The sequence below is a fragment of the Erpetoichthys calabaricus genome, chromosome 8 (genome assembly GCF_900747795.2).
Source record: "Erpetoichthys calabaricus chromosome 8, fErpCal1.3, whole genome shotgun sequence".
Lineage (NCBI taxonomy): Eukaryota > Metazoa > Chordata > Cladistia > Polypteriformes > Polypteridae > Erpetoichthys > Erpetoichthys calabaricus.
Genome location: NC_041401.2, coordinates 115513415 through 115530623, shown reverse-complemented (window position 1 = coordinate 115530623; position 17209 = coordinate 115513415). Strand labels below are relative to the sequence as shown.

The window sequence follows — 17209 nt, the reverse complement described above, 5'->3', positions numbered from 1 at the left end:
CCAATTTTGCAAAGCACTTTTGCTTCGAAACAAAATGAAACAGAAGAGAACGTACACAAAGGCTTCCACCTGAAACAGAGCAGACATAACAGTTATACAGTTGCTTGCACCCAGTCTAACTATACTACTGTAAAACACATCAGCTCCTTGATAATTAATATATCTGATTAATGAAATTCAAAGTTTATTATATGATTACTGTTTTACTCCCAAATAACTGACAAGCTATCAGGTGAATGTGAAATATTTTAATTTACATGGATACAGTTTAAACAGTAAATATATATAAAACAAAATAATTGCTTCAGGAAAAATACAGTATATACAATAGCATTTTTAGTAGAATTAACAAAGGCAGAAATTTACTTTCCAACTTCCTGTTACATAAGGCAGACAGAAAAACTGACTTGCAAAACGTAGAACATTTGGGTTAGTATTCTTTAAAAAGTATAAGAAGGTCCAAGCAGCATATAGAAAGAAAACACGCACACACACACTCAGGCAAATCCTTTGGAAGGCCATAAAATTAATGCATAGCTAATTGTATGATTTACTGTTCGAGTGCAATCTATTATTGTGCTTCATAAGACCTTCTAGTTCTTTCCCACAGATAATGTCCTTCATTTAAACAGCCCATCCAACAAGGACAGGCTGCAGTCACGTAAACTCCAAAAGATATCCAGAAGTTCCTGGGTTTGAAAAAGCTTCTGATAGGATATTCATAGCATGCTGCTGCTACATTCTAGAAGTAAAACACATATATGTTCGAAGTGTAAGCAATACATTGATAGGGGGCGTTTCAAATAATTCTTCCATTAGATAACAATACACCATGATCTGCTTTATTTGTGAAACCTCTTTTACACCATATGTTAAAATTACTTTCTTCCGACGTAGCATCTGAGAATGTCCGTTAAAAATGAAGCAAAGCTGAACAAAATCCGTTTTTCAAAACAGGCCATTCTTCCTTCTCTTTGCTTGCTGCACAGCACCTTTATAATGAAAAGAAACAGTTATGTATCAACTTTATATATAACTCATCTTTAATTCCAACCAATGTGCTTTAAATGTACTAATTGAACCATCTTAAGTAGAATTTTGGTCACTTTTTGGTCTTGTGTTTGTTCCTAGAAACCTGTATAGCAGGACTGTACTCTTACAGTTTTTTGTTACAAATGACCCAAGTTATAAATCTTTTTTCGGCTTTGGTATTTAACAAACAGAAAGGCACAGTGTGATTTTAGCTGCAAGTTTTCTTTCACTACACAAACTTGACTGACTAATGAGGGCCTCACCCAAATAATGGCATAAAACCTTCATCAGTTTTCTAAAAACATAATGTAAAGAGTATCAAAAATATATTTGCTGCTGTACTCTCTTTGTCATTTTTATACATTAACTACTGTAAATGTTATCAAAATCTTCAACTAATGCCTAAGTTATCTGAAGGTACTTAAGATTAAGAACAACATTTAAATTCTTCTTAATAACAGTTAAAACCCAAGGTCTCTCATTGCGATGAAAGTGTCCAGTCTGACCGTACAGATTTTACTATTCAGTATATAAACAAGTGGTTTTGTGACTGCGTCTTCAGGCAATTTGTGTTTTTTTCCCAAGTGTTTACAAGATGGGAGACACTGGGCTACAGGAAAAACCTCCGAAATTGATTTTGGGGTATATTTTAACACATTTTCATCAATTAAGCAATGTATATAAGCAATTAAAACGGCAATTTAAAAGTTAGGTAATATAAAAACTGCTGAATTTAATGCAAGGGACATTATTCTAAAACTATATAGTGCAGGTCTTACAGCACTTAAAGCTGTGCAGAGGAGAGCAACAAAGGACATCTCAGGACTTAAGGGCATGTCCTACTCGGACAGACGGAGAATTAAACCTGTTTAGTCTTTCATTTTAAGGGTGAATAACATACTATAGAATTTTAATGAAGTATCAATACATGGAAATTTTTACAATTTAATACAAGTATATACTTAAATGAAGTTCTAACAATGAATTATTAAACGTTTAAGGAATAGGACTGAAATTAACTAAAGCATTAACTAAATGTGGCTTAAAGCTTGAGCATTTAAAGCCGCCTCATCTTTGAAGAACCACCGAGATAATCATTACTCATTTACTTAATTTTTTTACCTTAAAAAAAAAAACAACAAAAAAAACACCCTGTTAAAAAGCAAGAACAAAGCGGTGAGAAGATCAATGGGGAAAACCCATAGGACACCCCTATTAAAGAACCAATTTTTAGAATAATGGAAGAATCAATATATATATGAAGTTACTAGTGGCTGTGATTGATTGGCCAAGATGATCGAATTCGGCATATTAAGGAGTCAGATGATGTGATGTATTTGATAAGGTGATAATGACTGGGCAGTGGCCATTTCACTTGTTTGCATTTCACATGGATGTCTTTGATTACTGTTCCTGGTTAGACCTCTATTTTGTCTCCAACCCGTTTAATCTTACATTGTATAGAGCTGCTTTCCCATTCACCTCCCCTTGCATCGCTACAGATACGGTAGGACAAACTTTATATTCATCTCTGCGACAGTTCACAGGATTTTCACTCTCCCATATTCCATTGCATCAGATGCATGGGACTGGTTTATGGACAGTGTAGTGTTTATTGTTATTTATTTTTATTACTGGTGATTAGGAAAGGGAGAGTTATTTGTCGATTCATTGCTTATATCAGCTAAACAAACAGGCTTGATGGACTGAACGGTCTTCTCTCATTTGTCAAATTTCTTATGTTCATAGGATTGTGACCATTCAGCAGATTCTGCTGGTTTCTAGTAGTTTTTAGCCCCTTGAACTCATTTCAATTTGTTTTAAAAAAACATAGTAAAAAGGAATTTGAACTACATAAGATCTATTTACATAGTGCAGAGAACCAAAAATAAGGTTTGAATATTCATACTAAAAATAATATTCAAACTTAGGTTAATGATTCTGGAAATTAAATGTACTTGCTTTTTCTTTTTAATATTTAATTATTATGGCCATAGCATAAACACACTGCGCAAAAAAAAAAATCCTAGTGGTACTCTGGCAATTGGTACTTAACTATGAGAGCTTTCAAAATCCTGTGCATCTGAACTGCCATCATTTGTTTCAGTTTAGTACGGACAGCTGGGAGCAAAAGTCAGCGAGTCTCAAAAGCAGCCATGAAATGGAGCAGAATTCCATTAAGAACCACATGCGGTGGCATTGCACTTTGCTACAATTGTTTTCCTTGTGCATCTGCAAATCATCAAGAACTTATGGCACTGTTGCATGGGTCCCATTTGCAATACTCGGCCGGAAGCCTGCAGTGCAAACATATTTTAACATGTTTTGCTGCAAAACAGGCACAAGCAGAGTGGTTTAACACTAGAATCCCTGAAGTTTACATTTTTTTTTGTTGTCCCTGACTTCCTTAAAAAATTTTCCTGACATATGCCAAGAAGCTCATAGCTCCTTATCTCTGCGCTAATGGCCCACTTTTAATTTACAAATGTGTGGTTTAGCAGAATGCAGCTTGCTACACCCCCACTCCCCATTCAGTCAGATGAAGGCATTGCCCTGCTGAAACCCTCACAACTTAAGTTTGTGTTGAAGTGTTTATCTGGCAATGCGTTTGTAAGCAATTATATAAGTAATGAAATACATACATTTCATGTGTGTTCTGTGAGCACACCTGTAGATCAAAGTGCGGAGTAATGGGATTGAAGAAGAAGAAAAAAAAACAAACAGTACATTACGAAGGAGTCTGGCTATAAATTTTACTAGTGAAGATAAGCTAACCATTCAAAATTACAAAAAGGCTGATTGGGGAAGTGAAACACAAAAACAGATTACTAAAATACTGCAGCTTTATAAAGGGTGTCTCGAGTGACACAATGCCAAACTTAGTGGAGATAAAAACAAACCGCTTTTTTGCCAATCTAATGTCAGATTCTGCCTTCAAACAAGACTTTTTTTTTTTAATAAAAAAAAAAAAAAAAAAATACTCAAATGGTGACATTCACTTCCCATTACAGCAAACACCAAGAAATAAGTAAGCTATGAAAGGGAAAGCTGCACTTCAAACACTAATCCATGGGCAGAAATAAAAATACACTATCCCTAAATGAGACATCTGCTTATTTAAAATATGGGAATGTGGACATCTCGTGAAAAGTAAATGCACAAAACCTAACAAACCAGTTACAAAAATGCACAGTGCTAAATAAAATGGGTTGCTTAATATAATTTTCTTCATCACTATGATCTACACCACCCCCAACAGCCAAACCTTTTTTCTTTAGTAAGGAACTAATTGATATCTTACTAACACGGTACAACAACCTAGTGCTAAAGTTCCATTTGAAAAAGAGGAGATTCCTGTTTTGACTGCACACAATCTGGCAAGACTAAAAATAAACCATAAAATTCAAGCTACTTTATGGTTCATTCCATTTTAATCTAACAAATTTACAAAAAAAGTTAGATTTTTATGAAACTTGACATATGAATTACACTTTTTTTTTTATTACAAAAAGTCCCCTGAGAAACAGGCACTCACTTCATGGTGGGTAGCATTTAAATGTGAATTTAGAGCATTTTCTCTTGAACCGAAAGCACTTAAACATTATTTTCTTCCTAGTGAAACAAAGATCACCCCCTGCCCTCAGGCCTTTTTTTTGAGACTCGAAAGAGGAAGAGAACCAAGTAACATGTTAATTTTTTAAAATAAAAGTAGTACCAACATATATGCATTTCACAATAAAACTTTGGCTTGTTACTCCAAGCCCTTCCTTAGTTTTTTTTAACCTCCGTGGTGTTAACCCCAAGTTTGACTCTATGTAAATATGGTTAAGCCTGAGTCAGAAAAAGGATGAAGTTTAATGATTTGCTTTTCAGTGTTAAGCCCAAATATATTGCTCTTGTGATAGTGTTCTGTTGCCATCTAGTGAAATAATATCATGCTTCTATAAATCTTTAATATTTCAAAGAATTTCACCTCTTTATGGTAAGTCTATGATAACTTATCAAAATTCATGAGCAGGGTGGAGCTTTCAACCATAAACAAAACGGCAAACAAGCCATAAAGCCAGTTTTGGAAAAAACTGAAAATGATCATTGCTTAATCGAATGATGATGTTGTGAATTGATCATCAGACGTTTACAAAGACAGTCAAACTGACAGAGGTTCAGTATATTTCGACCTGCCAAGTTTCACTGATGTTTGTTCATTTGATGTTGGCTTCATACTATTGCTGCCAATCTTGCAGTTCCTCAATGCCCAGTTGTGGATAACCCTGATCTAAAAAGGTCTTGTTGATCATAAGTCGCTGGGCTATGATAAAATGATAGTCTGGTGGAGAAAATACAGTAGTTGTTGAAACAAACCACTATGCTAAGCAATGTCACAATAGCCACATTTAATCATTTACTTGTCGCAGTCGCTGCAGATGGCGTTTGTTTTTTTTTTTCAGTCCTCTGATACTATAGGGCATAGGGGGTATAGTGATAACCCACTATATCGCGGTTCAGCTATCATGCCTCCACTATATCGCAGAAAAATTCAATAAGTACATCCTACCTGTAGTGTACTTTGCAGCCAATTCATAAAGCATACGGTTTTCAGCAGTCACTACGTGTGCTAGACAAAAGTTCGTTAGAACAATGTAACTTATAATAATGTATACGTAACATTTAAGCAATACACTAGTAAATCATAAAACATACTGCTACGTACAGGAATACGTAGACAGAGTCGCAATTCATAACGAAATGTACATATGCTTTTCATTTGTCACTACGCATGCTAGACAAGAGTTTGTTAGAACAATACGTATTATAATTTAAAATAACTAACAACTGTAAATATTGACTAAAATGCAGTAAAAAGTCAATATGTACATAAAATAATGAACATTTATGCAATACAGTACAGTAAATCATTAAATATATACACATATATGGATCTCCTGACCGGAAGTGAACGCTGGCGTTTTTGTCTGCTACTGCTTGCCGGTGTTCTGTTTGTGTACTTTTTTGTAGCTGTTTACTAGTTTTTTGCCTTTTGCATCGGATTTTCCTTCGCCTTTGCATTGGATTAAAAACCGATAACACGCATTTGCGTCCCTTGCCTCCTTTGGACTTAACACGAGCCCTCGTAGAACTGTTCTTTGCTGGCTGCAACCTGTGTGGGTAAGTGTAAACTTTCTCACGGTTTCTCTGCTCAAGTAACTAGCTTTGATGAATAGGTGGTTGAAACTGCCCCTTGTCAATTGCTGAGTACTTGTGGAAATCCCAGAGGTGACAGTCTACTGGCTAACGTGTTATTTTAATTGGGCTGAGTAGGTACACAAGGGGTACATTGCTTTGCTTTTAATCTGGAATTTGCTTGGGTGACTTCTGGAAATTTACTATGATAAACCTCAATTGGTTGTCATTGGATTATCATGTCTACTTTGCTATCTAATGCAGTCACATCCTCAAAGCTAAAATATTCACCAGATGAACTGTATCGAATTCGAGCAAACTATGAAGTGCCTGCTGATCTCTTGCTGCACCGCGGTATTCTCCGACGACCAAAGTACGTTCACCGAGGCTCTTGTCGTCGTTTTGCCTCAGCAGGAGTAGCAGCGGGTCTATTCCTTCAATTTGGTCTGAAGGACGCACATGTCCACGTACTTCTGAATAATGTGCTAATCACAACTTGTTGATTCCTTTGGTAAAAATCACTGGAATATACGTCCATAGATGCTTTGAAGCTTCGATTATTTAACACTTGATCTATCTCTAACAAAGCTCTACTGATTGGTGATGTTATCATAGAAACTAAGATGGAGTGTTTATGTCTTACAGAGACCTGGCAGCAACCCGGTGATTATTTCCATCTAAATCAAGCGCTCCCTCCAGAGTTTGTCTGCATTTCCAAATCCCGTTCTTCGGGGAGGGGAGTCGCACTTACAATAATATACCGTAAAGACTTAAAACTGTCACCAATACCTCTTCCAGTGTATCCATCCTTTGAACTGTTAGTTAGCAAACTCTGTGGACCTTCACCTATTATAATTGCTGTTTTATATAGACATCCTAAACTATCAAGTGTTTTTATTGCTGAACTTTTTACTGTTTTAACAACTTTGTGTGCAATGTCTGCTAATGTCATCCTCATGGGTGATTTTAACATACACGTTGACATGCCAACTGATGCACTGACAAATGGTTTTAATGAAATCCTTGACTGTTTAAATTTAATTCAATATGTCAACTTTCCGACTCATAACAAAGGTCATATTTTAGACTTAATTTCTTGCTCTGGTATCACACCTCACAATCTTATTCCACCTGAATTACCTATCTCAGATCATAGAATGATAACATTTGATGTTAGCTTACCTCTCAGTAAATCAAAGGTTCTGCGTGTAATTTCATTTCGTAATGTCAAGCATGTAAACCCAGAGACCCTTATACATTTATTGCAATGCCAGTCTGTTTCTCCTTCCGCTACCACACCATCGGAATTAGTAGACCATTACAATGCTGCTCTGTCCTCTGCCTTTGATACACTAGCTCCCTTAAAAACACGGACTGTCTCATTTATTTGTGCTGCTCCCTGGTTTACATCTGAACTCCGTCAGCTCAAAGCCTTGGGCCGACAGTTGGAGCGCCTAGCTAAAAAGACGGGTCTTGTTGTACACAAGGAAATGTACTCAGATCACATGTTGAAATACAAAAACGCTCTCTCTGCTGCCAAAACTGTATATTATTCTAACATTATCAATACAGGAGGGAATAATACTAGAGCTCTTTTTTCTACAATGAAAACGCTAATTATACCACCAGAAAGTGCCGCTCACCATAACCTCTCTGTTAAATACTGCTGCACTTTTTTGGATTTCTTCAACTCAAAAATTGAAAAAATCCACCAGCAACTTGCCTCCACTATTTCTGCAGAAAATGACATACTCTCCACTATCACCCATGTTCCCTTACCAACCACCCTATTCTCAGATTTCAGTTTACCAGCTGAAAATAATATCTCGGAGCTTGTAACAAAATCTAATTCTTCCACATGCCAATTAGATCCAGTACCTACAAGCTTTGTTAAGTCTTGTCTGTCACATATTTCCCCCCATGATAACTACTATAGTTAACTCTTCCCTTACTACAGGCACGGTCCCCCTCTCACTAAAAACAGCCTCAATTACTCCAATTCTGAAAAAACCTGGTTTAGACCCAAATATCCTTAACAATTATCAGCTATTTCAAATGTTCCATTTATATCCAAAATTCTTGAAAAGATAGTTGCCTCCCAACTCCAGTCCCACCTTTCAAAAAAATAACCTTTTTGAACAGTTTCAATCTGGGTTTCGCCCTAAACACAGCACAAAAACTGCCCTGGTCAAAATCACAAATGATCTTCTCCGGGTAGCTGACATGGGACTTTTATCAATTCTTGTGCTACTTGACCTCAGCTCTGCATTTGACACCATGACACCATATCTCACCAGATACTTTTGAAACATCTAGCTAGTTTTGGAGTCTGTGGAATTGTCCTTCAGTGGTTTTCTTCCTACCTCACTGATAGGAAGCAATTTGTTCAAATAAAGGGCTTTAAATCTGAGAATGCAGTCGTTACTCAGGGAGTTCCGCAGGGTTCTGTTTTGGGGCCGCTTCTTTTTCTCATTTATATCTTCCCAATAGATAATATTTTACGCCACCATGGTATTAAGTTTCATTGCTATGCTGATGACACACAGCTATATCTATCCACTAAATCCACTTCTGCTTTCCCTCCAGATGCCCTTATGGCATGTCTCCAAGACATAAAGACATGGATGACTCACAATTTTCTCCAACTAAACAGTAATAAAACTGAGGTGCTCCTCATTGGCTCTAAATCTACACTTGCTAAGGTTAACCATTCTTCTATTTTAATCAACAATATTAACACAAACATTTCTTCCCAAGTTAAGAGTCTGGGCGTTATTCTTGACAGTACTCTATTTTTCTTCCCATATAAGTACCATTTCTCGGACTGCCTTCTTCCATCTCCGAAACATTTCTAGACTTCGCCCTGTTCTTACCCAGCATAATACTGAAGTATTGGTTAATGTCCTAGTCACCTCATGTATAGATTACTGTAACGCTATTCTATCTGGCATTCCCACAAAAACTTATTCATCGCTTACAGCTTATTCAAAATTCTGCTGCCAGGATAATAACCTGTTCTAAATCCACTGAACATATTACACCTATTCTCTCTCAACTTCACTGGCTCCCTGTTAACTACAGAATTCAATACAAAATACTGCTCTTAACATTTAAAGCTCTCCACAACCTTGCTCCTCCCTACCTCACTGATCTCCTCCAGATTTACACTCCCTCTCACTTACTCAGACCTTCATCTGCAGCTCTACTTTCTGTACCACACATCACACTCAGTTCTATGGGAGCTCCAGCATTCTCTCATAGTGCTCCTCAACTCTGGAATTCTCTTCCCTCTCATATTTGTCAGCCTGATTCAATAGCACAGTTTAAAACTACCCTCAAAACTTATCTTTTCAAGCTGGCACATCAATTGTGAATTCTACACTGTTACTGCCTTTCATATTTGTTTGTTTATTAATTATTGATTTGTGATTTATCATTTTCTCGTTTTTATTTTATTAATTGTTGTTTAACTTTATTGTAAGGTGACCTTGAGTGATAAGAAAGGTGCCATTAAATAAAATGTATTATTATTACTACATTGTACACTACGGTAGATGAAGTTTCACGTTATAGTACCCAGATGATTTCTTACAAGGCCAGTTATTGGCTGAAAGAAGAGACTCAACCAATCAGAGCGGGATTTTCATTCTCTTGGGCTCTGATTAGTTGCTGCTAACGTAGTGTAATCTTGCAAAAACAGTGAGCGTGGGCCCCCGACGCATCTCAGTTCTCTGTGTATCGTGTACCTTGCTTGTGGTCCGAATGTTGTGAGCAAACTTTTTGTGAACTTTTCGTTTTATTTTAAGCCCTACGATGGCTCCCAAACATCCTGCATCTTCTAAGCCTTCTGGTAGTAGTGAGCCTAAGCGCCAGAGGAAGGCCTTAACCATTTAGGAGAAGGTAAAACTCCTGCATATGCTTTGGGAAGGACAGCGTCACTCACCATTACAAGTTTACTTGTGTTTAAAGTGTGTGGGAGGGTTATTTTAAGGCTTAAACTATAAAAAAATGTTTATTTATACGGTCTTTCTATACCGTGGATTTTCACCTATCACTGATGGGTCTGGAAGGTAACTTCCACGATGGGTGGGGGATCACTGTAAACCAGTTCAGAGAGGGTACTGGTCCATAATCCGGTTGTTGCAGACACCCATTTTCGACAGTTATAACTAATTTTTCCTATTCATTGTGAAATACCTGCATTTTACTAATAATGATGACTACGATGAAGCCAATCATTCAGCACTGAAACTGTACACATTGTAGGGTGTGGATCAGTCAATCATCAAAAATAAGTAGAAGGTGTATGTCTTCAGTTGTGACATAAAGTAATGATTAAAGTCTCATGGGTTACAAGGGAAGGCTGTCGTGGATGCAGTACAATGCATTTGGTATAAAGTTCTACATGCTGTGTAAGGCAAGATTTGGAATGCAATACTGTACACTGATAGAAGAACCAAGTGGGATGGCAGGTACAGTCAATATGGCATCGCTACATCATCTTTGCAGTCATTAAAGTACAATTTACTTCACCAATGTTACTGTATAAATGATGGACAGTTTATATCTCTCACTTGAAAAGCTTTCGATTTTACTTCTAAGGAAAACTGATGCATACAACACAGTACGACCGAACGCTTCATAAAGTAGCTGTTTGGCAAAAAGGCAAGATGACTGCGATGAAGTAGAAAGACAACAAACATGTTAGCCACTTAATCAATATTCATAATGCAACAACTGTCACTATGCCTTACTGCAGCGGTAGGCTACAATAACACAACAGATGGTTTTGATTATGGGTAAGGCACAGACATTCTACCCAATCACATGCAAGCAAAAGAAAAAAATATTACAAAAACATTTTTCAACAGCTGGTCAAATAGTGCTTATAAGCGTTGGTGACTGTTTCAAAACATATTAGATGAAGTATGTATACTAAATCTGCAGACTTTGCATAAGGCTAGGTTTTTGCTTAAAAAGGTCAAACATGAAATTTGACTGTTCCAATAAAAAGCCCTCTTTTTTGAGATTTTCCTACAACTGTGTTATGTAATTTTAATGGGAAAAAAAGTTAGTTCACTCTAAATTATTTTTACCGGTCCACAGTCAAGAAAGTCACCTTTATCTCAAGGTGAATTTTTTTTCAAAATAAACAAAAATATTTCTGAACCCTAGAAGGTAGTAAAATTCAAATGCCAAGTTTCATCAAGAACAAAAATGATAAAAACCATTTGTTGAATTAAAGTGGAATGACCCTTATAAAAAGAAAATTTAAGTACTAAAACAACATGAAAATCACTCACAGGTTCCTGGAAGCTTATAGTCGAAAATGCACAACCCTGTCACCGATCTGGTAGGAACAAAGAGAGAAAGATAGAAAATTGTAAGAGAATAAAACACATTGGTTTTAGACGCAATGTTGTTTTCTTCTGCAAAGCTAACATGGTGAACAACATACTGCTCTGTGCAAAACCAGACTACCAATGTTCTTGCAAGCAGAAAAAGCAACCCAGCTATAAGCAACACTATCAGTGCCTATAAAGGTTAAAGCAGCACATGCTCACCAACACCTTTTCTATACGATAAATATTGGTTATTATACTCACCATATTGAGTCTGTAATCCAAAAAAAGCATTTTCTTAATCCACCAATACCACATATTCCTGAATTCTAATCTCACTAAAGTATACTTTCTTTAAACTTTGTTTGCTTGATGTTTCAATGTCATTGTTTATAAGAGGCACTAGTGTAGGAGCACTTATTGGATTGGTAGTTCCCATTGTCTGTGTCATCCCATTCCACAAAGTGATAAGGACCAGCAAGGAAGAGCTACCCCACCGGTGTCCTGAAACCGTCACAGATCACTTTTTTTGTAAGACTTAATTTTATTCAATTTGGATTTATAGGATCACCATGTAATTAGCATGGAAGCCATATCATTTTGGCTATATAATTGTGTCTTACGTTTTGGTTTCAGTTTTAAAGGCAACCTGAATATTAACTTCAAGACCATTTGGACAAGTAGTCTATTTTCCTTCTGTTTCCATTCCACATGGAAGTACACTTTAACAGTGGTGAGTGGTAAATGAAAGAAGCTGCAAATTAAGTCTAGTAGCTGACTGGGATTGTAGGTCTCCTTAAAATTAAATGTGAAACAGCTTACAAAGACTTAAAGTATCAGATGGCGGCTTTTAATAAACTGAACAGTTTGCATTTTTCATTAGAGAGTGTACAATACATTAAAGGAAAAAAAACATTTCATGGGGTGTAGCATTTAACACAACACACACCTCTAAGCACATCATCAAGCACAGGAATCACAGACTAAGCACTTCACTGACAGGCAGACCCCAGGTGGTGCAAGTGGGTAGTCTCACTTCATCATCGATCACCCTCAACAAAGGGGCACTAGAGGACTGTATTCTGAGTCCTCTGCTATACATCCTCTATACACTACTGCAGGGGTGCACATGACTAACATCATTGTCAAGTTTGATGATGATGCAGATATGTTAGGTATGAACTTTAACAAAAATGAGCAGGCTTATTTAGATAGAGAATCTGTCACACTAGTGTCAGGACAACAATCTTTACTTGAATGTCAAAAGGACAAATGAGTTGATTGTGGACTTTTGGGATGGACAGCAGAAGTGGTACCCACCTTCCAGAATTAACAGCACTCAGATGGAGAGAGTGAACAGGTTCAGATACATCGGTGTTCACATAACAAAGGACCTGACCTGGTCCAAGCATTTTGACATCCTTGTGAAGGCGCCACAACATCATCTTAACTATCTCAGATTCCTCAGGGGTTTTATGCTTCCCTAAATGACACTAAGGAACTTCTACATATCCACCACTAAAAGCTTCCTGACAGGAAGTACTACCACCTGATTTGGAAACAACACTTAGCAGGACCTTTATACCAATTGATTTTGAAATAAGGCAAAGAAAATTACAGATGCCAGCCAACCCAACACCGGCCTCTTCTCTGTGCTGCAGTCAGCAAAGAGCTACAGCTGATTTAAGACCAATTCAGAAAGACTGAGGAGGACCTTCTTTCCACAGTCCATCCAAATCCTAAAGACAGTGCATAGGGCTACTTGATGTCCTATTCTTAATATAAATATACATAAACATGACATGAGAATTGAGTAACATACTTGTTGCTGTTTTTTATACATTTATATTTACAATATGAATATAATGCACACTAATGTAGCCTTTGTATATACTGATACTTAGAGTTTTATATTTATCATCTTAATATTATTCTTTCTAATGCACAGTCCTGGAACTTAACAACTAAACATTTCACTACATACTGTACTGTGTATAACAGTATGTGACAAATGAAAAGAAAAACTAGAAGAAAAATAGAGGAAATGAGGAAACACTGGAGCTGCAGACTATTCTTCTCAAAAACCACATATTATGCAAATTAGCTAAAATGCTACAATTGACATTATGATAGAGAAATATAAATATTGAAGACCACAAGTTTAAGCAAATAAATTTTTAGCATTTCTTGTCAGCTGCAATTTATTCAAGCCCAACAAGGTGAGGTACTTCTGCTTAAGGTTGTTATGACAATACAAAATTGTGATTCACAGCAGAGTTAAATCAATTTTTTAATTATGTTTATAAAATTACTGAATAGTGATTCCTGATTAAGTTTCTGGTGCTTTCTTCTGTAGTAGTGAGTTGTGTATCACCCCATCAACCCCCGCCCCCCCCCCCCCCCTCCTCACGAGTGCTGTGTGGCCTGTAGCTGCAGATGGTTTGCATGGTACATTAAATGGGGGAGAAGTTATTTCAAGCTAATCTGCAAAGAGAACGAGGTGACTATTTTTCTACACAGAGCATAAATGACAGAGATAGAAAAAAGGAAACCGGTAGCTTTTAAATCACAATCCTGCTAACTTCTTCTATGTTTAGGTTTATTGTTCTGCTGCATCACCCAGCTTTTACCATGCTTTAGCTGGCAGACAGCCACCCTGACGTCCTTCTGTAGGATACTTTGATAATCAATAATGACAAGCTATCCAGACCCAAGAGCAACTCCAAATTATTATGCTCCCACCAACATATTTCATCACTAAGAAGAGGGTTTCTATGTTGGTATGTCGTACCCTTTACGCCATATGTACTGCTGCATCTTCAACTTAACTTCAGTTTCATCATTGCTAAAACATTCAAGCCCCCCCCCGAACACCAACAGAACTGTGGAGTGCAAAGGAGAGCTTTTTTCTTTTGGGGGAGCGATAGCCTCCTCCTTGGTGTCAGTCCATTGATACCATGCCTGTTCAATGCTTTGCATATGGTAGGCCCATGAACAGAAATATTAACCTGTTTCATGGATTCCTTCAAGCCTTTAGCTTTTACTACCAAGTTCCTCTGGACTTGGCTGGGCACCCACTTCTAGGTAGAGAAGTCAGAGTACTAAATCATTTCCACTTATACACAAATATCTAAACTCTTTGAAATGACTTTGTGACCCTTTCTAGCTTTATGTGAATCAACATTCCAAGATCTCTTTTTTGCAAGGCATACTTTACAACAGCAGATGCTTCATGTAAATAGCAAATTCAAATTGAGGTTTTTTTTTTGTTTTTTTAAATGGCCAAAGTAGCACTAAGCTACACCTCCAAACTCATTTCATTGGTTGAAAACAAGGTCTGCCAACTTCAGACTCCAGTTAGCTTTTGTTGAAGTTATCAACCTAGGGGTTCACATAGTTTTTCCAACCTACGCTGTGAATGTTTGAATGATGCATTTAATAGGTGCAAAGGCAATATAGTAATGTATATTTAGTTAAACCAGACTTTGTTGCTCGTTATTGTAACTTAAAGATTATATCATATTTTAAGACAACTCAAAACAGAGTGATTTTCAAACAGTTCATATACTTATTGCCACTGTATATTGACTTTCAAAGCCAATCTTTATAATGTGCTGTAGAAATTTCACAAAATAAAATTACTACAAGTACTGCAAGAAACACTACATCACCAGAGGAAATTGAAATGTTCAAAAAACGAAGTTATTTTTTAATAATCTGTACTTTAACTCAATTCACCAGTTCAGCAGATTGGTGTTTTCCAAGTGAAAGTTATTTATTCACAATCATGGTATACATTAATTTTCTACATGAAATTGTATTCTAAACTGAAGCATATTTTAATACATTAAATACATCTATCCTGTTTTTGCTCAGTCTACATCATTTTGCAGCTTCTCTTTACTTCCATATCTTTTACATACTGTATAATCGCTTATATAAACCACATTATTACCCTAAGTTCTTGTCAATAAGCCGCGGCTTATCTAAGGAAAAAAGTTGTGAAAATGAAAAAATAGAATATCGGCTTATACATAAGTCCGGCTTATACATCCATCGCGGGGGTTGCGTTCCAGAGCCACCCGCGAAATAAGAATATCCGCGAAGTAGAAACCATATGTTTATATGGTTATTTTTATATTGTCATGCTTGGGTCACAGATTTGCGCAGAAACACAGGAGGTTGTAGAGAGACAGGAACGTTATTCAAACACTGCAAACAAACATTTGTCTCTTTTTCAAAAGTTTAAACTGTGCTCCATGACAAGACAGAGATGACAGTTCCGTCTCACAATTAAAAGAATGCAAACATATCTTCCTCTTCAAAGCAGTGAAGCAAACAAATCAATATGTCTGTTTGGCTTTTAAGTATGCGAAGCACCGCGGCACAAAGCTGTTGAAGGCGGCAGCTCACACCCCCCTCCGTCAGGAGCAGACAAAGAGAGAGAGAGGGAGAGTTTGTTTTTCAGTCAAAAATCAATACGTGCCCTTCGAGCTTTTAAGTATGCGAAGCACTGTGCAGCATGTCTTTTCAGGAATCAGCTTTACAAAAGATAGCAACGTGAAGATAATCTTTCAGCATTTTTAGACAAGCATCCGTATCGTCTAGGTGTGCAAACAGCCCCCCTGCTCAATCCCCATACGTCAGGATCAAAGATAGTCAGCGCAAGAGAGACAGAAAAGTAAGCCGGGTAGCTTCTCAGCCATCTGGCAATAGCGTCCCTTGTATGAAATCAACTGGGCAAACCAACTGAGGAAGCATGTACCAGAAATTAAAAGACCCATTGTCCGCAGAAATCCGCGATATATATTTAAATATGCTTACATATAAAATCACAATTTAAATGCCCGCTACGCGCTCGTGTTGACTCGGCGACGCCCAGAGCAGAAAGAACGCGCTCCGGCCGCTCCAACCGCGCCATGCGGGGAGTGAGAGAGACGGCAATATCTCACACTCTCTCCCCCCTTAAAGAAATTAAATGGGCGCGAGTGAGACCACTGACCTCCCTCCCTTCTATTAGTTATAGGTTATAGTACGTTCGGCTTATCCATGAGTCCGGCTTATCTATGATACGATTTTATTTTAAAAATTCGTATGATTTTTGGTCTCCGGCTAATACATGAGTCCGGCTTATAGACAAGAACTTAGGGTACTTTTATGGCAACTATGGTTCATTCTTCTTTTAGGACTTGGACTTCTAATAACAATCTTGTTCAGTTCGGTTTCCTGTATTTCTGGTTCCTTTAACTAACTTTCAAAAAACAAGTTTATTTTAATTTTGGTATAAGGAGTCTATTTCTGTGGTGGGCTGGCACCCTGCCCGTGGTTTGTTTCCTGCCTTGCTTCTCACCCTATCTTTAAGGGAAAGCCCAGACACCCTGCGGAGGAAACTCATTTCAGCCACTTGTACTCGCGATCTCGTTCTTTCGGTCACTACCCATAGCTCATGACCATAGGTGAGGGTAGGAACATAGATCGACTGGTAAATTGAGAGCTTTGCCTTTTGGCTCAGCTCCTTTTTCACCCGGACAGACCGATGCAGAGCCCGCATCACTGCAGATGCTGCACTGGTCTGCCGGTCGATCTCCCGCTCTATTCTTCCCTCACTCGTGAACAAGACCCCGAGATACTTGAACTCCTCCACTTGGGGCAGG

The 17209-nt window shown here is 37.4% G+C and overlaps 1 protein-coding gene across 2 annotated transcripts in view; it reads right to left on the bottom strand.

The window, feature by feature from the left end:
• Positions 1-233: 233 nt before the first annotated feature.
• Positions 234-17209, bottom strand: part of c8h1orf174 (chromosome 8 C1orf174 homolog) — a 34797-nt gene continuing 17821 nt past the window's right edge. Inside the window, exons 5-6 of one of the 2 annotated variants that reach the window (XM_028807323.2) lie at positions 11517-11563; positions 234-992 (exon numbers count right to left, since the gene is read on the bottom strand). In XM_028807323.2, coding sequence (XP_028663156.1) covers positions 11556-11563 — 8 coding nt within the window. In that variant the 3' untranslated portion in view covers positions 234-992; positions 11517-11555. The remainder of the gene's footprint in view (positions 993-11516; positions 11564-17209) is intronic. The other variant, XM_028807322.2, reaches the window with a different exon arrangement.